The sequence below is a fragment of the Penicillium vulpinum genome (assembly GCF_028829585.1).
Source record: "Penicillium vulpinum strain IBT 29486 chromosome Unknown utg000001l_segment0_segment0, whole genome shotgun sequence".
Classification (NCBI taxonomy): domain Eukaryota; kingdom Fungi; phylum Ascomycota; class Eurotiomycetes; order Eurotiales; family Aspergillaceae; genus Penicillium; species Penicillium vulpinum.
The window spans coordinates 2348183-2372522 of record NW_026643241.1 but is presented as its reverse complement, the minus strand read 5'-3'; the positions used below and the strand labels follow the sequence as shown (position 1 = coordinate 2372522).

At 49.6% G+C, this 24340-nt stretch overlaps 4 protein-coding genes across 4 annotated transcripts; 1 reads left to right on the top strand and 3 right to left on the bottom strand.

Annotated features, from left to right (window-relative positions):
* Positions 1-867: 867 nt before the first annotated feature.
* N7479_000874 (flavin monoamine oxidase family protein) lies at positions 868-2628 on the bottom strand (the record flags this gene model as incomplete). Its single annotated transcript, XM_057248572.1, has 1 exon — positions 868-2628. One exon carries the CDS (start codon positions 2626-2628, stop codon positions 868-870), a length of 1761 nt encoding a protein of 586 aa, XP_057113004.1.
* A 1138-nt stretch (positions 2629-3766) lies between these two features.
* On the bottom strand, positions 3767-5299 carry N7479_000873 (Cytochrome P450; the record flags this gene model as incomplete). The annotated part of the gene is made up of 7 exons (XM_057248571.1): positions 3767-4047; positions 4095-4345; positions 4400-4557; positions 4606-4834; positions 4885-5006; positions 5060-5241; positions 5293-5299. The coding sequence occupies 7 exons, from the start codon at positions 5297-5299 to the stop codon at positions 3767-3769; spliced, it is 1230 nt and encodes a 409-aa protein (XP_057113003.1).
* Positions 5300-6075: 776 nt separating this feature from the next.
* N7479_000872 (Oxoglutarate/iron-dependent dioxygenase) lies at positions 6076-6883 on the bottom strand (the record flags this gene model as incomplete). The annotated part of the gene is made up of 3 exons (XM_057248570.1): positions 6076-6395; positions 6465-6792; positions 6857-6883. The coding sequence occupies 3 exons, from the start codon at positions 6881-6883 to the stop codon at positions 6076-6078; spliced, it is 675 nt and encodes a 224-aa protein (XP_057113002.1).
* Positions 6884-7727: 844 nt separating this feature from the next.
* Positions 7728-24245, top strand: N7479_000871 (non-ribosomal peptide synthetase; the record flags this gene model as incomplete). The annotated part of the gene is made up of 5 exons (XM_057248569.1): positions 7728-8308; positions 8374-20231; positions 20302-21396; positions 21458-22466; positions 22544-24245. 5 exons carry the CDS (start codon positions 7728-7730, stop codon positions 24243-24245), a joined length of 16245 nt encoding a protein of 5414 aa, XP_057113001.1.
* Positions 24246-24340: the final 95 nt, after the last annotated feature.

Here is a 24340-nt window from a genome sequence, read left to right as displayed (position 1 = left end):
CGCTTACAAGGCCTAGGTTGTATAAAAAGTCTCCACTGAAGCTTCAAGATTCTCTCCTATTGGCTTCAGTTTAGGAGAGTCATGTTACCCCTTACTTCCCCGTGGCGCTACTTAACGCGCTAGTTAACTAGACTCTTGGAATCGGCTACTCATACCTAACAACCGGCAACCGAAGGCAATCCAAAATCAGCATTCACCACACCACTTTGGAAGTGAGCTGTTAGCATGGTATGGGCTATTTTGTGGCTTGGGGTTGCCTGGACATAGTAACTTCCTCCGATGATTCAATCCACAAATGATGATCTGCGCATGATTCCTTTCAGTGTTGCAAAATATATTGGCTTTCAGCCGCTCATAGGAATTGCCGTGGGCAGCGGAGTTGGCATTGCAGTTATGTTTGAAGTTGAGCGATAAGACACAAGCATCCGCTCTCAGACCAAAGCACCAATCGCCGAATAGATATTGGAAGTCTGGAGGTGCCATTTTCTACTGTTAAGATTGGCAAAGTAGAGGAGAAGGAACAAATCATGGACTGGGTGATGCTTCCCCAAGAGAGGGAAAGAGAGAAACAATACATCCGATTCCCCCAAGGCACCACCTGGCCTATGCAAACAACGGCATAAACTGATTGTTTACATCTACAACTGATATGCGACAAAACATTCAATTCTAGCCCGAAAATAAAATTATTTTGGGTTTGGCTAATGGCCCTCGTCGAGCACTAACTCGAGTCTATATTGATGACATGTATGTACTGACTTTTTATACTCACTCACAGGTCATGGTGAGAATGGATAACTCGGCATTATAGTGTCGTTTCTTCGAGTTGAGAGTAGTGGATTTCACTTCACAAAGCCCGCGCACCCATCAAATCGACGTATTAAGGCGACCAACACCCGCAAGATCCAACTCATGCACGGTTCCCCAGTTTTTCTTCAGCTTCTCGATGGCCTTTTGTTGTCCATATCGAAGCAAGAATCGATATACCGCCACATATGCACTATTCAGTGACCCAACGACCCACCCATGGTGGACACTAGCGGCCTCCCCTACAATATGGAACTTGCCGTTGGCTGCTGGGAGAGACAAGGAAGGGTAGAGATGGGTGAACTGCCCTGGAGCGAAAAGCGCGAAGGCACCCGACGAAAAGCGCGAATTACCCCAGCAGAAGGCATGGTGGTCCTGGTATAGGTCTTTCAGCTTCTCATGCGTGATTCCATGCCGCCGATGTTGTTGAGCGAGATCGCGGAGGACAAGATCCAGCAGATCATCCCCCTCATCCTCACTTCCATCAGAGCTGGCGGGGGATGGACTGATCAGGGCCCCCATGCGAGTGGCATCTTGGCCCCATGTGTATGAGGCCAATAGCACGGCTGGCTTGTCCCAGTCCTCTTCGGCGATATGCGATGGATAGACGCAGGTCCGTGACGGCAGGGTCGATGAGGCACTACCGCCCCCTCGAAGCCCACAATCTACGATCCACCATGGATACGAAAACTTGATACCCACTTTAGTGGAGTCCTCATACCGCAAACACCTGATTGCCTCTACCTGGGTAGGATCAAGGTGGAGTGATTCAGTATCGATGCGCTGCAGGCATGCCAATGGGGTAGTGCTGAAGACCGTCGCATACCCATCACGAGCTTCTACCTCGCCGGCACACGATACAGACAGATCAGCCCTACGGTCTATGGCAATGCGACGAACTTGTTTTCCCAGCTCGATGGTGCTGTTTCCATTGATTTGATGGCACATTCGCTCAATCACCACAGAGCAACCACCATCCACGGAATACCAATTCACGCCTGCCCCGCCGTCCTCAGACTCTGTCGCATGATGATCCAGGTCAAAGGAGTCCATCACACTTTCTGAAAAAGCTTGATCAAACATGCCTGTACCAGTCGTGTCGCTCTCGGCAGACTGGATTGTCGTGAAATCCGCCTTTTGCCTAAATCGGAGGTATTCGCGGGCGCTCATTGAATCGGCCTTCATCAAGAGCTGGAAGCCCTGCACAAAATCGTTTTGCATGACATTTTTATACGGGCCGAAGGATCGACTGAGAATATTGGCGGATGGGCTATCTCCAGTCTTTGACATCTCTTGGCCCTTCATGTTCGTGCTTCTCTCTCGCATATCGAATCTCTTCAATGGTACTTGCATTCGGCGAAAAAGGTCAAACACCCGAGACATGATGGGAATATCTGGAAACCGCATGGCGCCCACATCATAGTAGTCGTTGTGCGCCTCAGAGAACCGATGGGTATAAATGCGGCCGCCAATGCGATCTCGATTGGCCTCGAGGATATCCCAGGAAAGATTTGGGAGCTCAAGATCTTGCAAAATCAGCGCGAGATACAGACCTGCAATTCCGGCCCCGATAATGCATACTTTAGTGTTTTTTTCAAATGGATGGTCTGAGCTCTCTTCCTCACGGCAGCCCGCGAGAATGGAAGGAAGAATCTTCTCGGTCCTAGTCACTATAGGATTACTAGGACCGCAGGTTGAACAGCCTGGACAACAGGGACATTCAAACGAATGGACACCTGGGGGCTTAAGAGGATCCTGACATAGAGAAACCTGTATGGAAGATCTCGAGAACAAATCACGATATGGAATCTGGAGCTGCATGACGAGGTTCAAGGAGTGACACAGACCAGTGCAAGTTGGCTACAAAGTAGCAAGGTCGGCGGGAGGTATGAAAAATACTTTTGCTGCCCAGAGTATGTGAACGAAAGGTCATCTTGGTGACTTTGGGGCAGTTCTCCATTTGCATCAATCAAATGAACTCGCACCTGGTGTAGTTTATCCAATGGCTACTACTGATAGCTCTCAAACTTCGAAGCAATCAATACCGCTGATGTGATCAATAAGCATGCACCTGAGCAACTAGGTGCTGTGTGGGAGGGGTAGACACACAGAGGGAAAGGTTAGAATGTGTATGGTTTCATCTGGCGTGATAATTCAGAACCAGCCAGCCATACCGATTGAGTGCATAGTACCACATCTTCGAGGCTGGCTGAACTACGGATCGAGAATATGCAGGCTTGATGCCGGGATGTGAAGAGTCGTAACTGGCGGGAACGTGCATGCAACTAAATGATGACATGCTCCAGCCATGTAATGACCTCTGCATATTATTGCAATGCACGTTTCGTGGAAATTCGGGATGAATTGATAGATCGGTTCTTTTTTCAACGGTCAAATAGTTAGGGCCCTTTTCATTTATAACCAAGGGCGATCGGTACAAGAAGTCCATATATACAGTACTGTGAACCAAGGTTCAATGTTATTTCTATTTGTTTAATCCTAAGAATATAGAATTGAAGCGGGACTTCTTGGATATATTCTTGCTCAATTGTTTTGAAAGTCTCCACCAAACCAAAGTACGTTGGAGGGGGAGGCGCTGACCCCCGTGGGCTTAGATACATCAAGACATTGTTCAGAATGTATTCAGCCCAGGTGAGAAAATCCACTTTCGCGCATAAGTAGTGATGAAAGCTATATATGGAGTTTTTTCAAGCGCATCCACTCCATTTGCCTATTAAGTTGGCAATCAAAAATTAGGTTAGAATATCGTTATATGACATTCTCGTGATACTCAAGCCTATCTATCCTAGCTACCTTCCTCTACCTCCTGTCTGACCTATCACTGATATTACCTGGCGTCATTGGATGAATGTTTTCGTGGCAACATCAATAGAGATGCCGATCCTGAAGTCCCCTCTTTGATATCGAAATTTCGTAAGACCTATTTTGAACAAGAATCTTAGCCGCAGAGCTCTAAAATCAGAATTATCAACTTAAATAGAGCACTTACCGTAACCAAGGTTTTATATAGAACTAGGACTCCTATGTGCCGCCCAGGACACTTGCGATAGCCAAATCCCCAGTGCGCATCATATGCATTCCACACTCGCAACTGCTCCTCCGACGCCTCAAGCCACCGTTCGGGAACAAACTTCTCGGCATTATTACCGTAGAGCTGAGGATGAGTGGAGATTGTGAAAGGACTTGTAGCGACCGCAGTGCCCGGAGGGACGTCCCGGTCTAGGAGACGCAGGGGCCTGTCTGGCGAGCATCGCCATCTAGGAGACGCAGGGGCCTGTCTGGCGAGCATCGCCATCTAGGAGAGGCTGTCGCCGTAATCCGCATGGCCTCCCGGACGCAGGCATCAATAAAGGGGAGAGCGCAGCATTCTGTGTAGGTGGGTGAGGGGGTGGAGAGGGTCTGCTGGGCAAAAGCGTCATCGATCTCTTGATGGGCACGCCGAACAGCCTCGGGATGTTTGGCCATCGTGGTCACTAAATGGCTGATCGTGGTGGCAAGTGCATAGGGACCACCGAGTCTGTGCGAATAGATTTAGAATGTACAAACATGAACTTGGTGTTGGGGAACTTACACATCAGAAACTAGCTGGTCTTCGATATCCGATAGGGGAATGCCTTCTCCTGTCGCAGATTTGGTCGCCAGCCATTGATCTAACATGGAGTGTTCCCATCGTGGCTTTTCCTTGGTTGTGGAAGTTTTAATTCGCTTCTGAGTTATATCATGCACTTCCTAAACCAAGGTCAGAGCTGCTAGTCATGGAAAATGCAAAGTGCTTACAGTAGTCCACATGCCCATGCCCGTTGGGTCATCGCGGCCACTGACAAACAATCGGCGACCCAAAGAAGTATTCGCAGCTAGCCACGCGATGGGTCGATATCGACTGAGCGTCCATTGCCGGAAGATACGATAACTGCTTTGCAACATATTACGCACATCGGACTTGTGGTCTAAGAAGCCGAAGCTCTCCCCCACGCTCATTGGCACATAGACATCAAATGAAAAATACCTTTGCCCGGTCAGTTCCAAATTCAAAATTTCCTCATATGGGACACTTACTTGACCCAGGTACCCCAGTCGACGGAGGGGTTTTTGTGAGTTTCCTCGTTGAGAATGGAAACCCATTTGATAAGATTTTCATCTACCAGACCCTCAAACAACTGTACCCGCGATACCGAAAACTATTTTGATAAGTTACTAACTTTCCCTAGGGAACAATTGATGTGTGGCTTACTGCTTGTCCAAACTGCCGTTTGGCCGCGGCATACTCAAGATAGCTAGCCTTATTGGTGGCAGCACCTGGACAGGTAAAGTCTTGGGGATAGTCTGTCTTGTCACTTTGGCGATGATACACCACCGGGATCAGGTTTAGATCATTGAACGTCAGGTGGTTGGGACCGCAGCGAACGAGCGGGCCTGTTCATCAATTAGACCTACAAAAAGCAAGATCGGGTGTGGCTCTATTACGGACCATATTGACGATGTAAATCTTGATACCAGGTCTTCTCTCGTCCAGTCCACACAGCGTAAAAATGCTGGAAGCTGGAGGCAGCGACCAGCTTCGGCCCTGGAAATCCCGACAATGGATGGAAGTATACTCGTCGCAAGAAGAAACACACAACCCCAACCAAGCAAATTAACAGAATCCTGCTGCAAATTTCCAGCCAGTCCATGTCGTAGATGGAGTGGAGCCAAGGATCAATTGTTGAGGTGATTTTTCAGACGGAGACTCTGTACGGAGTACAGGATGAAGCAGTTCTGGCTGAGACCTCATGGTTAAACTACTTGCGTTCATTAGGATGGTCCGGATCGTCTGGATCGCTTGGGAATTGGAAACATGTCTGTGATATGACCTGTAACCCTGCAACCTGAGCTGAATTCCCTGAATTCCCCTGCGTGCACATGGAACCCCCTCACAAATAGTGGGGAGGAGCTGGCCAAGGGAACGCGGCCCGGAGCCCGTCGGTCGGAACAACCCTGCAGGACACCCAGCTCCTTCAGCTCAACGCCACTTTATGTGACCAAAGTACATGCAATGTACTGCTACTCCGTACAGAGTACTCCGTACTTTGATTTAGATTGGTGGACACTACCGAGTACTTTGTATGAAGTAGAACCCGACCGAGATCGGGATTGACATATGAAATTTGAAAGCACACATGCGATATATAACACTGCATATTCCGTACACTGAAAGCCGAATATTTATTTTCAAGGGGCAAAGAATGGCGTGTGCATGCAGCTGAAAGACTAAGCATACGTGCCCTCGATGCGCATGTGCTGGAACTCATTGGCTGTCAAGACCTTTTGCACTGGCTTGCTGTTGTCCACTAGCGAGTCTAGCAGTGGACGGAGAAGTGCTGCACGATCAGGCTTTGCAAAATACGCAATGGAAAACCGCGCTGGAACCATATTACCCTGGTTCTCACTCTTTGCCAGATGCACCCGATGTCGGGCACTATGTAGCCCTGTCCACATCTGAAGACAATCACCTACATTGACGATACACTCGTGGGGGCCACCACTGTCGGCTGGAACGAAGACCCCGCTACCAGGCGGCTGTTCCATCTCTAGGACTCTGTTAGCTCAATGCTAGTGTAGATAAATAACCCCCGAAAGTGGAAGGTAGTATCGCTTACCTAGGCCTCCAACATTGTCTTGGAATAATAGAGTGATAGTGCCAAAGTCCGTGTGCGCGGCAATGCGAGTGGCATTGGCGAAATCAGCCCGATCCACTTCAGGATAGTGGGTAAGGCGCAGCTCGTTGGTCTGTGCCGTGTGGAGTTCACGTAGAGAGTGAACGGGTAACCCCAAGCCAATTGAAATAGCATCCAGAATCATCAACTCGGCCTCGTAACAGACGGCAAAAAATGAGCTGATTGTCTCCTGAAATCCATCTTGAACTCCTGTTGGGGGCCAAATATTGGAGTATAGCGGATCTTGTTCCGATCCAATGTCATAGGACTCCTGATGAACTAGTTAGATATGTAAATATATGTAATGAAATAACTCAGACAAAAGTAACTTGTACCTTCATATCCCTCAATAAAGGTTGCATGGCTGAGGAGCGATAATTAGACACGGTAGATATATTTTCCAGTCCAACGGGACTGAACCCCCGGTGAGGATGAGCCGTGGGAGGATGAGGCGACTTTAGCTTCTGCTCCAATGGGAGATCGAAGAATTTGTGACTCTGGGGAGATGGTGATGAGTGAGAAGATCTTCGGACAGACATCGAGGGAATGTTCACACCATTTCAAATGCCCGGTCGATGCTCGCTGGAGGGACGCCATGATTGACAAGCCGTACCCAGCCCGACTGGCTCAATCCAGAAATCAATTCACGACAGAACTGATCTCGCTCGTCAGTGCTCCCGCAGTGAAATCTCGAAAAGTCAAGTTGTTCGAACATGTCTGATAGAGATATTGTGAGGAATGTGGTGTTGGCCAAAGGTGTAAATAAAGGCTAGTTTTCTTCTAGTACATGTAAAAAACGGTAGAATTTCAGATTGATAGTGCCCTGAATAAAACACGGAAGTAATGATATGTGGACACCTGATCCTTTCCAAATTGAGGATGTCGCATCTGTACTGAAGCGGGCCCTTGGAGCCCTGAGACCATATTAATCTAGTGACAAGTCTGCACCACATGAAACACCAGCGGTGTAATCTGTCATTACTGACCGCATGACTCTAACCCGATCTTGCATATGCATTAATGAGCACGCGCTATTGAGTGGAGATCTACAAAGTGGAGATGAATGCCGACATGCTCAATGTCCCCATCGCTGATGGACAGAGCCCGAGGTTTCTCAAAATTCAGGTTAAGAGCCGAGGAGAACCTCTCCCTACAGTTCTATAACCAGAAGCATCTTGGGAACCCATAGGAATGCTTGTGACAAAGATGAACGAACGTACTCAGCTACCAATGCCAGATGTACCTGATGCTAAATCACCTTCGTCGCAAGAACTTGAAGAGATCTGGGCTAGCAATACTGTTGTCCCAGAGTCTATCACAGGATGCGTCCATGATTTGATTACTGAGGTAGCGCAAAGACAACCCGATGCCCTCGCTGTTTGCGCGTGGGATGGAGATTTTACCTATGCTCAAATATCCAGCTTGAGTGATCATGTTGCTCATTATCTATGTGAAATGGGCAATCCATCCACATCGCCAGTTACCCTTCTTTTCCCCAAGTCTCGATGGACATCTGTTGCCATGCTGGGAATTATCAAAGCCGGATGCGCGGCCATTGCCCTTGATTCCACTCATCCAGATGCAAGACTTCGATCTATCATTAGACATGCGAAGCCAAAAGCAATGATCTGCTGCCCAGATACTCGAAACAGAGTATCCCTCTTGTGCGATTCACCCGTCCTTCAACTAGACGACAGTCTGCTGGAAATTGTGGGTACCATAAAACAACAGACGCTTGACTTGCCTGTGGTATCACCAAATGACATAGTCTACATATCTTTTACATCGTAAGAAATCCACGGCCTAATTCTCTTGGGGAATAATAGTGCTAACTTTTAGTGCTTCAAATTAGGGGAACTACTGGCGAGCCTAAGGGAGCATGTATTAGCCATGCCAACGTGAGAAGTGCTGTACATTACCAGGGAAAAGCTCTTGGCTTCCATCAAGAGTCGCGTGTCTTCGACTTTGCACCTTACTCCTTTGACGTGGCCTGGAGTAATGTTCTTCACACATTGTGCGCAGGTGGCTGTCTATGCGTTGCCAACGAGCAGGATATGGTGAATGACCTGTCGGCTGCGATCACAGCCTTTGCGGCCAGTCTGATCAACGTTACTCCCACTGTTCTGCGAACAATTAGCTCAGTCCCACCGACACTTCAAACTGTTCTTTTGAGTGGAGAAATGCCGTATCGAGAAAATGTGACTCAATGGGCTGGTCGTGTTCGTCTGCTCAATACATATGGTCCCACCGAGTGTACCTGGAAATGTACCTTCTCACAGCTCAGTCGCTGCGAGGAGGACCGGCCGGATATTGGAAGAGGACTGGGATTCTGTCTCTGGATCGTCAACGCCAACGATAGCAGCCAGCTTGTTCCTCCTGGTTCCCCGGGTGAATTATACCTCGAGGGACCCATGGTTGGCCAAGGGTATCTTTCCAATGAAGAAAAAACCAGCGAAGCGTTTATCGTCAACCCACCGTGGCTTCTGTCTGGGAGCCCTGGTGTACCAGGACGACAAGGCCGTCTATACAGGACCGGGGACCTAGTCAAGACACGTTCCGATGGAAACATCCTGTTTCTGGGGCGGAAGGACGTCTCTCAATTGAAGATTAGAGGTCAGCGGATCGAAATTGGTGATGTGGAGCATCATGCACGTGCATGTCTGAATGATGCGCTGACTGTCATTGCTGATATTGTGCTCCCTCGGGGAAGCGAGAGTCCACTACTTGCCTTATTTGTGCAGACAAAGAATCAAGACCCCAAAGTAGTTAAGCCCGTGATGAACAATCTTGTGCGTGACCTAGAGGGTGCGCTGCCAGCATTTATGCTTCCAAGCATCTATCTCCCAGTCGAAGAGATACCGGTGGCTGCGACAGGCAAGGTCGACCGGCGACAACTGCGAGAGTTGGGAGTTGGTTTGTCTTTGGAGCAGCTGCTTAAATTGCAGTCTACCATCCTATTGGTTCAAGAATACCGTGACCCATCAACTGTTATGGAGAAGCGGCTTTGTGAGCTCTGGGCGCATGTGTTAAACATAACAGCGACTGGAATTAGCGCCACAGATAGTTTCCTCCGCCTAGGAGGGGATTCAGTTGCAGCCATGCTGTTGGTTGCGGCAGCACGAAAGACCAATTTATCCATCAGGGTAGCAGATGTGTTCAAGAGTCCAGTGCTGAGTGACCTTGCCCTCATTATCAAGGAGGATTCTTTCTCTTCTGAAGCGAAAGTAATTACCCCATTCTCTCTGGTAGACAGTTCTTCGGATATTCAAAGAATGCGCGAGGAGGCTGCTAGGCTCTGCAATATTGAATCGGCTCAAGTTGAAGATATATATCCGTGCACCGCACTCCAACAGGGCATGCTCTCCATCACAGCACGAAGTGAGACAACTAACGTTGCACGGACACTATTTGAGCTTCCCAGTCACATAGATCTCTCCCGGTTAGAAACGGCATGGTTAAGTACCGTTCATCACGCATCAATCCTGCGAACACAGATCATCGACCTGACCGACAATGGTCTGGTTCAAGTTGTTGTCGACTCCCCCATCATGTTAGATCGATACGGGAGTATCGCAGACTTCATCAAAGACTCCATTCCGATGGGATTGGGGGTTCCTTTGTGCCGTGCCGGTCTGATTTCTGGAGAGTTCCCCAGTCTGATCATAGAAATGCACCATTCAATCTTCGATGGCTGGTCCACCAAGCTGATATTGAATGCCATTGAAGCTGAATACTATGAGAGGGCGATTCCCTCTTCCATCCTGCCCTTTAAATCATTTGCAAAATACACAAAAGGGATAAACAAGCAAATTTCGTCGCTCTATTGGAAAACCTACCTGGACGGAGGGTCTGAAACGAAAACTTTTCCGTCTCCTGGGTATCGGCCGGGGGTAAAGCTTGATTTCAACTATAATGTCTCTGAAATGCCATGGGCACACTCGGGGACCACACCATCATCGGTCGTTAGGGCAGCATTAGCCCTATTACTAGCCTCATACACCAATTCAAACGATGTCAGGTACGGTGCCACGATCAGCGGGCGACAAGCTACTGTGGACGGTATCGAGCGAATTGCAGGGCCGACAATTGCGACTGTACCAGTCCGCGCTAAATTTGACTGGAATCAAACAGTTGAGAGCTGGCTCGAACAGGTTCAAAGACAGGCAGTGGAGGCCACTGAGCACGAACAGCTAGGGTTACAGCAGATTGCTGGATTGGTTGAGAATTCCAACCTTTTCCAGCTGCTCCTAGTTGTCCAACCGGCTCAGCAGGCAAATAGCAATAAGGTTGACGGTCTTTTCAACCGGGCGAGTAGTGTTGTTAGCAGCTCTGATCAAACCGGCAGTTTGAAAATAGTGTGCAAGGATGGAGAAGCGGATACTGTGGGCATGTTCAACCCATATGCGATTATGATTATCTGCCAATTGCATGAGTCTGGGGTTGAACTGAAGATCACCTTTGATTCTGGTGCCATTGAAGCCAAACAGGTCGAGAGAATGTCAATACAACTTGAACATTTGCTGCGACAACTGTGCTCAGAGGAGGTCATTCAGATGAACCTACGTGATATCACTGCTCTCACTAAGAACGACTTGGCTGATATTTGGACATGGAATGCAGCAAAGTCGGAGCCCGAGTTTGAATCTGTCACCGATTGCTTTTGTCGGCAAAGCGATGCAAAACCAGATGCAGTTTCTATATCCGCGTGGGATCATCAGTTAACAGCAAGGCAGGTGCAGGTCTGGTCTGTAACGCTGGCTGATCGACTTCTCTATGAAGGTGTGCTTCCTGGGTCGATCATTATCCTGGCCTTTGAGAAAAATGCTTGGCAGGCAGTTATGATGCTTGCGGCTCTCAGAGTTGGTGCAACTGTTCTACCGATGTCTGTACCAGTTTCAAAAACTCGAGCCCTACAGATTGTTGAGAATTTGCAGCCCCAGATTGCTGTTACCTCTACGTCGTCTGATTTATCTTCCTTCCACGAGTTGCTCCCAGTCCTTAATATTGCCAACCTCATCATGCCAGAGAGCAAAGGCTCCAATGCTGTTGTCAAATCTTCACCATATTGCCATCTGCCTAGTGATCCGGCTCTTCTTCTGTTTACTTCAGGATCTACAGGAACACCAAAGGCCATTGCGTGGAGCCACAGCGTCTTATCAACGAACATTCAGGCCGCTATTGCGACATTTGGACTGACTGATAGGAGCCGAGTCTTCCAATTTGCCGGTTATGACTTTGATGTGAGCACAGTAGAGAGTTTGGCTACCTTGCTTGCTGGTGCTTGTTTATGCATCCCATCAGAGACAGACCGAAAGAACCGACTTGCGGACTCAATCAACAGTTACAGAGCCAATTGGATGTGTCTGACCCCGTCTGTATCGGAGACCATGATCCCAGGTGATTTGCCATCTCTGCAAACAGTGGTTTTTGCAGGTGAGAAACTTGAGCACAAGACTGCTCGTCGATGGCTTGACACGCAGAAAACTGTACATAACTGGTACGGGCCAGCAGAAGCCTCAGTGGCTACTTCGTGCCTTGTGAATCATGACAGTTGGCGTCCAGGTATGATTGGGCAATGTTGTGCTGGGCTAGCGTGGCTTGTCGATCCCAAAGACCCAAACCTACTGGCTCCAGTGGGAGCAGTGGCCGAGTTGTGTATGGAGGGCTCTATGCTGGCTCAGTATTCTGGAGCCAATGGCGCCGCGTTGAACAAAGAGAGCTTTATTTCTCCATCGTGGCTGCAGGATGGCCACTGGAAGAGCCCTGGTCGACCAGGTCCAGTCTATCGTACTGGGGATCTGGTTACCTACGACTCGGATGGTCGTATAATCTACCTTGGCCGCCTACAAGATTCTCAGCGAAAGATCAGAGGACAAAGGATTGACCTAGGAGAGATAGAGCGGTGCATCCAAGACTTCTTGACTGGTTTCCTAGAGACAATGGTTGTTGCCGAGATATTTTCCCCGGCTTGCGGTGACAACGATACTTTGGCTCTTTTTGTCAGTCCCGCCGATGCCGCTGACTGGGCGGATCCCCAAACATATATTCAAAGTACATGGCCGGCCGATGATCTGGAAAACCATCTTGCCAGCATTCTCCCATCTTATATGATCCCCAGGATCTACATACCGCTCAGTGAATTTCCTATTGGTCCGACCGGAAAGACAGATAGGCGGCAATTGCGAGAGATTGGGGGGTCACTCACGTTGGCGCAATTGGCAGAAATTCAACCAACCCGAAGGCAAGCCAGAAAGGTGACCACGGAGAACGAGAAACTATTACAGCAAATGTGGGCTCATGTCCTAGGGGTTGAGCCGGATGTCATCTACGCGACTGACCACTTTCTTCGCTTGGGAGGAGACTCAATCAGCGCCATGCGCCTTGTTGGAATGGTTCGTAGCCAGGGATTCTCCCTCACTGTTGCTGATGTGTTTGATATCCCCGAGCTAGAGAAGATGGTTGAGAAAATGGTCCACGGTGAAGGTCACTCGGATATGCAAGATATTCCAGCATTCTCCCTTTTACCCCTGGGAGTGGAGGAGTCACACTGTCGATCATATGCTGCTCAAATCTGTTCAGTCTCGCAAGACCAAGTTCTTGATGTCTACCCCTGTACAGCACTTCAAGAGGGATTGCTTGCGCTTGGGGCCAGAAGACAAGGACAATATGTGTCTCGTAGTGTATTGCCACTTCAAATTGATATTGATCCACACCGACTCAAAATTGCCTGGGAAAAGACAATCGCCAAATTGTCTATTATGAGGACCCGAATCATGGATCTTCCGGGCAAAGGGCTTGTGCAGGTCGTCCTCAATGACACACCCTGGAGATCTGGTCAAAACATCCAGCAGTACTTGCACGACGATGAGGCGGAGCCGATGGGGCTAGGGACCCAGCTCTGTCGTGCATCCATCATCAATGGCACGTTCATTTTCACAATTCACCACTGCTTGTATGATGGCAGTTCACTGCCCATGATTCTCGAAGAACTCCAGGCACAGTACTACGATCAGCCGGGCAGGACAGTCACTGGAGTGGAGCATTTCATTTCCCATTTGAGCCAGATAAATACCCAGGAATCGAACGATTTCTGGAAGATTCAGCTGTCTCGCGCTGAATTCCGTTCATTCCCCGTTCTGCCATCTACCGCGTATAAGCCACAAGCCAGTGGCTTTATGGAGCATCCGGTTGCTCTAGAATGGCCTTCCAAGGGAGCAACCCCATCCACAATTCTCCGTGCGGCGTGGGCGGTCCTCGCCTCACAGTATGTAGCCTCCAACGATGTCATCTTTGGAGTAACAGTGAGTGGAAGACAGGCAAATGTAAACGGCATGGAAAACTGTGTTGCGCCAACTATCGCAACGGTTCCAATTGCAGTATCAATTGATTGGGAGAATACGGTGGAGACGTTCCTTCAAGGCCTCCAAAGACAGGGTTTGGATATCATGCCTTATGAGCAATACGGTTTGCCAAACATTCAACGAGCCAACGGAGATCGCAATGCCGGTTTGTTCCAGACTTTGTTGGTTGTCCAGCCAATAGCTACAGGGAACAGTCTGCATGAGGATAGCCGGCTGTTTAAGGCGCGTAGCTTCGCCTCCAGTTTGAGCACCATGGGGATCGATCCTTTCAATATTTATGGCTTAATGGTCATCTTTCAGCTTACTACCTCGGGTATTGACATTCAAATGAGCTTTGACCCAAAGATCATCGACAAGCGGCAGGTTAAGCAAATTGTCTGTCAGCTAGAAGGAATAATTCGCCAGTTGTGTACAAAGTCCCCCGACCGGATGACACTGAAAAACATCCAGACAGCAAGCGAACTCGACCTGGAACGCTTCTGGGCCCAGAATGCGGAATTACCCCCGGATCCCAGCATGTTTGTACATGACAAGATTACTCTATGTGCCAAAGCGAACCCCGAGGCTATCGCCATTGATGCATGGGACGGTCAGTTCACATACGGCGAGCTGGATCAAATCTCAACCGTTGTCGCACACAAGTTGATTCTGCATCTGGGGGTTAAGAAAGGGTCTACTGTGCCCTTGTGCTTTGTCAAGTCTCGGTACATGCCACTCGCTCAGGTAGCCGTTTGGAAAGCTGGCGCAGTGACCTTGTTACAATCGGCAGACATGCCAGAGCAGAGAATGAGTCGTACTTTCCAGCACCTTGGTGTTGAAGTTGCCCTGGCTTCACCCGAACGCTTGGCGACAGTCTCGAAGTACGCTCGCTGTATCACCATGGAGCAAATTTTGGATACTCCGTTTGAAGAAATTCTCACGCCATTCCCAATCCTGGACATGGATAGCCCGGCCTCAATTCTGACATCCTCTGGCAGCACCGGCGAACCAAAACATGTTCTCTGGAGCCACCGAGCCCTGGCCGCAAACGCAGAGGAACTGACACTGCGCTTGTCAGTAAACCCTTCTTCACGAATCTTCCAATTCTCATCATACGATTTCGATGTCGCTACCCTGGAAACGATCATTGGGTTAACTCACACAGCTTGTCTCTGTATTCCGTCAGAAGCACAGCGCCTCGACGGTATTGCGGCTGCAATTAATCACTTCGGGGCAAACTGGGCTTTTATCACCCCTTCCACTTCCCGGCTGCTGCGCCCGCAAGATGTACCAGGTCTATCTACTATCGTGATGGGGGGTGAGAACGTGTTGCAGAGCGATGTTGAAAGGTGGAAAGGGCACTGTGCTGTCCGTAATTGGTATGGGCCTGCAGAATTCCCCGCAGTTACCGTCTACCCGGCCGATGAACCCAATTGGTCCAGCAGTGTGATTGCGCACATTGACACTTGCCGCTGCTGGCTTGTCGATCCTCAAAATTGCCACAGACTTGTTCCATTTGGTGCAATCGGTGAGATAGTGGTGCAAGGACCTGCACTTGCCAGTGGCTATGTTGGAAATTCGTCTCTCACAAATAAGCACTTCTACCAAAATCCTACATTCCTCTCTCGAGGCCTCGGGGCAGCTCGCCCAGGAAGGCAAGGTTGTGTCTACCGAACAGGGGATTTGGCACGATATGACTCCGACGGCTATCTGGTGTTCTTGGGACGAAAGGATGCCCAGCTCAAAGTACTTGGTCAACTAGTGGTGCCCAAGGAGGTCGAGGCCCAGATTCAACAATGTCTCAATCGGCCAGGTGGGCACACTGAGGTCATCGTCGATACTATTTTACCCCCAGGTGGAGGCGGAGTCATACTTGTGGGATTCATCGTCACCCAAGAGGATATCGACCAGCTAACCATCGGCCTTAGCCAGAAGCTTCAGGCAGTTCTTCCTCGCTATGCAGTTCCCTCGTGGTATATCGCGCTTTCGAGTGTTCCTTTGACTACAAACGGGAAACGAGATCGGAGACGGCTGCTTGAGATTGCTGCGTCGTCCACGCCATCCAGCCAAGGATCCACAGGTCGACTACCAGTTACGACTGCTGAGATTACGTTAGCGAGGCTGTGGTCTCTTACTCTAGGAACGGAGCTGGAGACAATTTCAGCCACTGACAGTTTCTTGCAGGTTGGAAACTCTATTGATGCCATGCGGTTGGTAGGTACAGCTCGCCAACATGGCTTGTTGCTCACTGTCGCCGGGGTGATGGAATTCCCTATCCTAGCAGAGATGGCCAATCTGCTGCAAAACCTTGATGATGCACCAGATGACAGCATTGAACCTTTCACGCTGCTGGATCCTGGCCGAGACCAGAAGCTCGCCCGCCGCCAGGCAGCATCCGCCTGTACTGTCAATGAGACCGATATCGAAGATTTATTCCCTTGCACTTCTCTTCAGACAGGTCTGCTTGCTTTGTCAATCAAGTCCCGAGGGGATTATACCGGCCGCAATGTGCAGGAGCTAGGGCCTTCGATAGATGTTGATCGCTTCAAACACGCTTGGGAAGAGCTGGTACTCACTGTGCCTATCCTCCGCACACGAATCGTCGATATCCCTGGCCATGGATTTGTTCAAGCCGTGATCCGAGAAAAGACTGCTTGGAGCGAGGCCGGAAGCGTACAGGAATACCTGGACCAGGACCGTCGGTATCCTATGGGGTTGGGTACCTCTCTCATGCGCTGTGGACTGTTTTCATGCAAATCAACTGATGAAAAATCCGATGATTCCGGCCCAGTGCGCTGGTATTTTGCACTGACTATGCATCATTCGATATATGATGGGCCAGCTTCGGCCATGATAATGGGCACGCTGAAGAGCCTTTATTACGGGGAAACACCTCTTCGACTAATTCCCTTCCAGGCCTTTGTCAAGTATGTCTGCAGTCAGAATAAGGAAGCTGGAGCTGAGTTTTGGAAGACACAATTTGAAGGCTGTGAAGCTTCGCAGTTTCCACTTCTTCCCTCAGCTAGTTACCAGCCAAGAACAGAATCCACTCAAACTGTTGTTATCGATGATGTTAAATGGCGCACAGATGGGTTTACTCCTTCTACCATCATCCGTTCAGCATTTAGCCTCGTATGCAGCCAATACGCAATCTCGTCTGATGTGGTGTTTGGCACAGTTGTCATGGGACGCAAAGCACCCATTCAGGGCACGGAGAGGATTGCAGGTCCAACCATTGCCACAGTTCCTGTGCGTGTGCAAATAAAAAGCGACGCGACTATTCCGCAGTTTCTCCAATCTATCCAGGACCAAGAGCGAGAGATGGTCCCTCATGAGCAAACAGGATTGTCAAACATCCGGCAAGTTAGCACTCCGGCAGAAGAGGCTTGTCGCTTCCAAACCTTACTCGTGATCCAACCACCCGAGCAGGCTATGGATGATACTGGCTTATTTTGCTTCCGGTCTGCTGAAGAATACGAGGCCACCCGGTACCATAGCTTTAGCTCTTATGCGTTATCGGTAGTGTGCAACTTGGAGCCAGGTCGAGTGAAGGTCGAATTTTGCTATGATTCTGCCATTGTCCAGTCAGAAACTATTCAAACCATGGCAGCACACCTGGATCAGGCCCTTCGGAGCATGTGCACACAAAGATTGCCCCAATCCACACTGGGGGCTGTAAATATGATGACAGAGTCCCATTTAAATGACATTTGGACCTGGAACGCAAAGGTGCCTGCCGCTATAAATGCATGCATGCATGATCTGATCAGGGAAGTCGCGCAACGCCAGCCTGACGCAGTGGCCATCTGTGCGTGGGATGGTAGCTTGACGTATGTTGAGCTAGACCAGCTGTCAACCAAGCTCGCCAATTACCTGGTCCGGATGGGGGTAAAAAGGAACATGATCGTGCCTCTTTGCTTTGAGAAAAGCATGTACGCCATGCTCGCCGTCCTTAGCGTCATAAAAGCAGGCGGTGCCACCCTTCTCCTAGATCCATCTTTGCCAGATTCTCGTCTTGATGGTATATTGCAACAGGTAAACCCCACTGTTCTACTTTCATCGATCTCCCAGGAACAACGCTGTTTCCGATGGGTCGCTCACCCAGTGGTCCTGGGAGAAAGATCCACGTTTCCCGAGGCCGATGTGGTGAATGGGGCCGCCGAAAGTCATAATCCACCATCTATATCTCCAGACGATCTTTTATACACCGTCTTTACGAGTGGTAGCACCGGAACCCCCAAAGGATGCCTCATGCATCACCAACAATTCACCAGTGCAGTCATACACCAGAAATCCACGCTTGAAATGAGTCCAACGACACGCCTATACGATTTCTCTTCGTATTCATTTGATGCAGTCTACTGGTGCCTCTTTCATGTATGGAACGCCGGAGGCACGCTATGTATCCCTAGCGAAGATGAACGGAAAAGCAATCTGACTGAGAGTGTGCGCCGGTTTGACACCACGCATATTTTCCTAACTCCCTCTACTGCGCGGTGGATAGACCCGCAGCGTACTCCTACCCTGCGCTATCTCTTTCTCGGGGGTGAGGCAGTTTTGCCAGAGGACCTCGCACGATGGTCCCCATCTGTTAACACATATGAGGTATATGGACCTTCAGAATGCTCTGCTATCACCCTTTATCATCGAGTACCTAAGACGGCAGCCGCTGCAGTGCACTCTATCGGGAAAGGTATTGGAGTTTTGACATGGGTAGTGGACCCAGGGAATCAAGACCGACTAGCACCTCTTGGAACGGTAGGTGAGCTGTATCTCGAGGGACCTCTAGTGGGACAGGGTTACTTCCAGAATGAAGAAAAGACAGCAGCCGCCTTCATCGAGAATCCGTACTGGTTAGGTCAGGGCTCTCCTGATGGAACAATTCCAGGACGTCGTGGTCGAATGTATAAGACTGGCGACCTTGTCAAGTATCATCCACTCACGGGAAATCTCGCGTTCGTGGGACGAAAGGACACGCAGGTCAAACTAAGAGGCCAACGCATCGAGCTTGCAGATGTTGAGCACCATGTGATGCAGTGCCTAATGGATCGATCATCTTCGGGGACTGCGCCGACGGCAGTAGCAGAGGTCGTAGAGCCAGTAGCCACAGGCAGGCCAATGCTTGCCGTTTTTATCGACTGCAAGCAAGCACAGTTGGCCGGCTTGTTGCCCTATCTCGAAGCTGAGTTGCCGAGCCGGGTTCCGTCCTATATGGTACCAGCAACTTATATTGCAACTCCGTCTATGCCGATGGCAGCAAGTGGTAAGACAGACCGACGACGGTTGCGCGAGATGGGTTCCAGTTTGACTCTAGAATTCTTGACACGCAGCGATGCCCCTGTAACTATGTTGGACCCCAGCACAGCCTCTGAGTGTCACCTACAAGCCTTGTGGGTCGAAGTCCTTGGTGTACCTGCTGAGAAGATTGGGGCAGAAAGTAGCTTCGTTCGTCTAGGCGGCGACTCAATCTCGGCGATGCGGTTGGCCTCTTTGGCTCGTATGCAAGGGCTGGAGTTGTCGGTTCATACTATTCTCACCACACCTCGATTGTCGGAGATGGCACAGTCAATGTCTGTTTCGATTTTGAAAGACGTCAGCGAGATAGAATTTGTCAGCCCCTTCTCTCTCCTCAAACATCCCTCGGAACAAAACATTATCTCGGATGAGTTCGCGAGACAATGCCACATCCAGGTCAGCCAAATTGAAGACATCTTCCCTTGTACGGGTGTCCAAAAGTCGCTGCTCTCGATGACCGCAAAACGCGCCAACTCGTATGTCGCTCGACTCTTGCTCAAATTGAAGGAGAATATCGATGAGTCGCGCCTGAGGAATGCCTGGGAAATGGTGAGTAGAGCTTCTGCGCCCATCCTTCGTTCACGAATTGTGGACTGTAAAAGCAACGGACTCGTGCAAGGCATCGTGAATGAGCCTCTGCACTGGGATGTCACTCAACCGCTGCAGCAATATCTCCAAAAATACAAAACCAGGCCAATGGGTCTAGGCACCCCTTTGACTCGGCTTGCCATTGTGGAAGACGAATGCAGCCAGGAGAGGTATTGCCTGCTCACTCAGCATCATGCGTTATATGATGGGTACTCATTGAACCTTCTCGTGGACGAGGTTTCTAAGGCTTATGATGGTATCCTTGATGATCATCCCCCTGTGGCATCATTCCAGGCTTTCATCAAGCACGTCATGGAGGTTGATACCGAGAAGGCAGAGGACTTTTGGGGTCGTCAATTTGCAAATTTCGAGGCAATCCCCTTCCCAGAATTACCTCACGCGGATCATCAACCCAAAGCGGATAGCACAGTACGACGTAATTTGGAGGCATTCCAGTGGCCAAAGCGAGATGTCACTCCATCGACCAGTATGTTCATGTTATTTCCTTTCATTGCTTTACTATTTCCCTTGGAAATTATTGACATGTTTATCACCAGTCATTCGTGCATCATGGGCCATCCTCACCGCGCGGTACATGGACTCGGACGATGTGGTTTTCGGCGCCATGGTTACGGGCCGACAAGCTCCCCTCCGAGGTCTGGACCGCATGGTCGCACCTCTTATAAATGCTGTTCCTGTCCGAGTCAAACTTGACTTCCAAGAATCAGTCGATAGTCTGCTCACTAGCATCCAAAAGCAGTCCATCGACATGATTGCCTATGAACAGACTGAGCTGCTCACAATTCGGCACATTGATACAAATACAGATCGCGGGAGCCGATTTAATACTCTTCTCGTTGTTCAGCCTGCAAGTCAAGTCCAGTCTGTCGACCATCATAGTGGCCCCTACAAGAATCCTAGGGAACTAGTCTCCGCAACTCAAGATCTGGATGATTCCAATCCAAATGCTATCATGATCATGTGCCAACTTACGAACACGAATGGCCTGAACCTTGAGTTTAGCTTCGATTCTAGAGTGGTGGATGTAGCTCAGATGGAACGAATTGCCTCGCAATTCGAGCACGTTTTGCGCCAAGTATGTATGGCCACGACCCAGCCTGTGGATCACATTGAGACTCTGAGTGGTGGCGATCTAGCAGAACTGTGGCAGTGGAACTCATCTATCCCTCTACCAATTTCTGAATGCGTGCACAGCTTGATTACTACAACTGCTCAGAATTATGGAGACCACTCAGCTATCTGCGCCTGGGACGGCCATTTATCGTATTTCGAGCTGGATCAACTTTCAAATCGGTTGGCGTCGCACTTGGTGGCCTTTGGTGTTGGTCCCGGTACCATCGTTCCACTTTGCTTTGAGAAGTCCATGTGGCATCCAGTAGCAGCTCTTGGGGTGATAAAGTCGGGTGCTGCGTGTCTCTCAATGGACTCAACTCAACCAGAGTCCCGACTACAATCCATTGTCAGCCAAGTCAATCCTCTGGTTGTCTTGGCATCAGCCAAAACTGGCAAATTGGCAGGTCATTTATCTGACGCCAAGGTCATGATTATTGACCAAAATTACCTTGACTTGGTAGCTACAGATATTCCCACCCCGCCTTTGCCCACAGTTCACCCATCCAATGTGCTATACGGTGCGTCTCTATTTGTTATTCTTCCGACTCTCCAATCACTGTACTAACTTCTCAATATCAGTCGTGTTCACCAGCGGCTCCACAGGAACACCTAAAGGTGTCGTGACTACACATCAGAATTTTTCATCTGCTGCAGTGCATCAGGCAGAGATGCTGCGTATTCAACCAGGCACCCGTGTATTCGACTTTGTCTCTTACAGTTTTGACGTATCATGGTCCAATACCCTTCAGACATTGATCCGTGGAGGCTGCCTGTGTATTCCTAACGAGTTTGAGAGACGAAACGACATTGCGGGGGCCTTCAATCGCATGAATTGCAACTACTCCTACTTCACCCCTTCGGTAGTGCAGTCCTTGGATCCACCAAGCATGCCTGGACTCAAAACTTTAGCCATGGGGGGCGAACCTATTCCCACCACCGAGGTTGCTCGATGGAAGCAGGCTGAGGCTGTGATTGGAATATACGGTCCGGCTGAGTGTGCACAGGCCCTCACGTTCACACTTCTCCAACCAAACGGACGCAACAATCATGTAGGGTACTCATATGGGGCCCGGACATGGCTGGTGCAACCAGGCCGTCCCGATCGACTCGCCGCTATTGGCGCCATGGGAGAGCTTTTCATTGAGGGTCCCACAGTCAGTCAAGGCTACTTTGGTGACTCTGATAAGACTGCCGCTGCGTATATCCAGAACCCATCCTGGTTGCTGCAAGGTGCACCAACCCTTCCTGGCCGTCAGGCCACCTTATACAAGACGGGTGATCTGCTTCGATACAACTCAGATGGGTCGCTAGATTTCCTTGGTCGTAAGGATGGTATGGTTAAGCTGCGGGGCCAACGAATTGAGCTAGCCGAAGTAGAATACCATATCCGTGCTAACTTGCGTGATCCTGATCTATGCGATGGCCTTGCGGCAGAGATTATTATCCCTAACAACAGCAGTCCCATTCTCGCCGTCTTTGTTGCCATATCTCCCCCTGGAGAGACACAATCCGAGGAAGACAATTCATCGAGGTTGGCGCGCTTCATCGACGGTTTGGAGGATAGACTTTCCAATTCTCTACCGCAATAGTATGTATTCCCTAACTCAACTCCATCTTTCCACCCCTTGACAAATAGTCCCGATATTAATTTTGCTTCTTTCCTAGCATGATTCCTGGCGCCTATATCCCCATTGAAAAGATTCCAATGACTACCACGGACAAAACGGATAGAAAAGCTCTACGGCAGCTGGGGGCCTTTCAGACTTTAGAGACGTTGGCAAAGCTGCAGTCCCACGGGAGCAGCCATCGTGCGCCCACTACGGTCATGGAAAAGAAACTGCAAGTACTATGGTCGGTGGTTCTTGGGATGGATTCAAACATTATCAATTCCGACAGCAACTTCCTCAGAATTGGTGGAGAGTCCATCGCAGCCATGCGACTGGTGGCAGCGGCCCGAAATGAGAAGCTCTCGCTCACAGTCGCAGATATTTTCAACGCACCACGGCTCTCTCAACTCGCCCTTTTAGTGCAGGAAATTATTATGGAGGAGAATTTGCCATCGTTACAACCCTTCGCATTGCTCGATACGAATGACCCAAAGCCCTTCCTCGCTGATTTTGTCGATCCGCTTCTTGACCCAGGGGCTGGGACCGTTCTTGATGTGCTTCCTTGCACCGACTTCCAAACCTGCGCAATTTTAGATGCTTTCCAAGACCCGCCCAGCCGATTGCCGCATTGGATCTTTGATCTTCCGGCAGATGTTGACTTCTCACGGTTAGAATGGTCCTGCCGAAGGCTAGTAGACCACCACGACATCCTTCGTACGGTGTTCATTGAAACGCACGGTCGATTCTGGCAAGTCTTGCTCGATCATTTGAACCCCGTGTATGACAATCTCCAGGCCAAAGATGACGATGATATTACGACCTTTGTTGATTCTATTTGTGAGCTAGATCGAAAAAGGATTCGGACATTTGGCTCTTCCTTCATTCGATTTATGGCAATACGGAGTGCCGCTGGGCAGCATCGACTCATTTTCCGGATTTCGCACGCCCAATTTGATGGCTTTAGTTGGGATACTGTCCTTCGTAGTCTATCTTCACTCTACTGCGGTGACACTCTCCCTGACCAACCGAAGTTCTCCCAATATATCGCCTACAGGGAGGACAATAAGGCAAACGCTTTCGCCTACTGGTCCTCGCGACTCGAGGACACTCGAAATCCCAACTGGAGTGGTGTAGATTGCTCTAAGCGTGTGTACACTACCATGGATCGGCTGACGATGAAAGCGACGATCCCAATTCCCAAAGGCCAGTTGGTTGAGGGGATTTCGCCCGCAACTTTATTCCATGCCGCTTGTGCTATTGTATTATCCCGCCAATACCAACAACCTCATGTTGTTTTCGGTCGTCTGGTCACTGGCCGATCGATGCTACCGAGCAGTCTACAAAATGTGGTCGGACCATCTATGACCGAGATCCCTATCAGCGTGCACATTGATGACCATGCTACTCTTTCGGGCATTGCATTGCAATTGCAACGTCAGCTCATTGAAGATTCTCGATATGAAACCGCTGGGATGGAAGAAATCATCCGGAACTGCACTGACTGGCCCGATGACGCAAAAGACTTCGGCTGGCGGACAGCTTTCCAGCAAGAAGATGACCGTAACTTCACTTTCCTTGGGACAGAAAGTCGGATATCGTTCTACGAGCCGGATCTACTACCTCGAAACCGGCCGGAAATATATGCTACCCCACGGGATGGAAATCTGGATCTTGAATTCGAGGGTAATCGCCAGTTGATCAGTCAGGATGATGTTGAACGCTTTGTCCGAGGTCTGGAAACAGTGCTGAGTAACATTTAACCTGTCATTGGAGAGCAGCCTTTTATATTTTTATTTTCTTTTGGGGGGGGTTATCTTCCAGATGTCAATGTTCTCAAGTTCAGAAGATGTCTAGA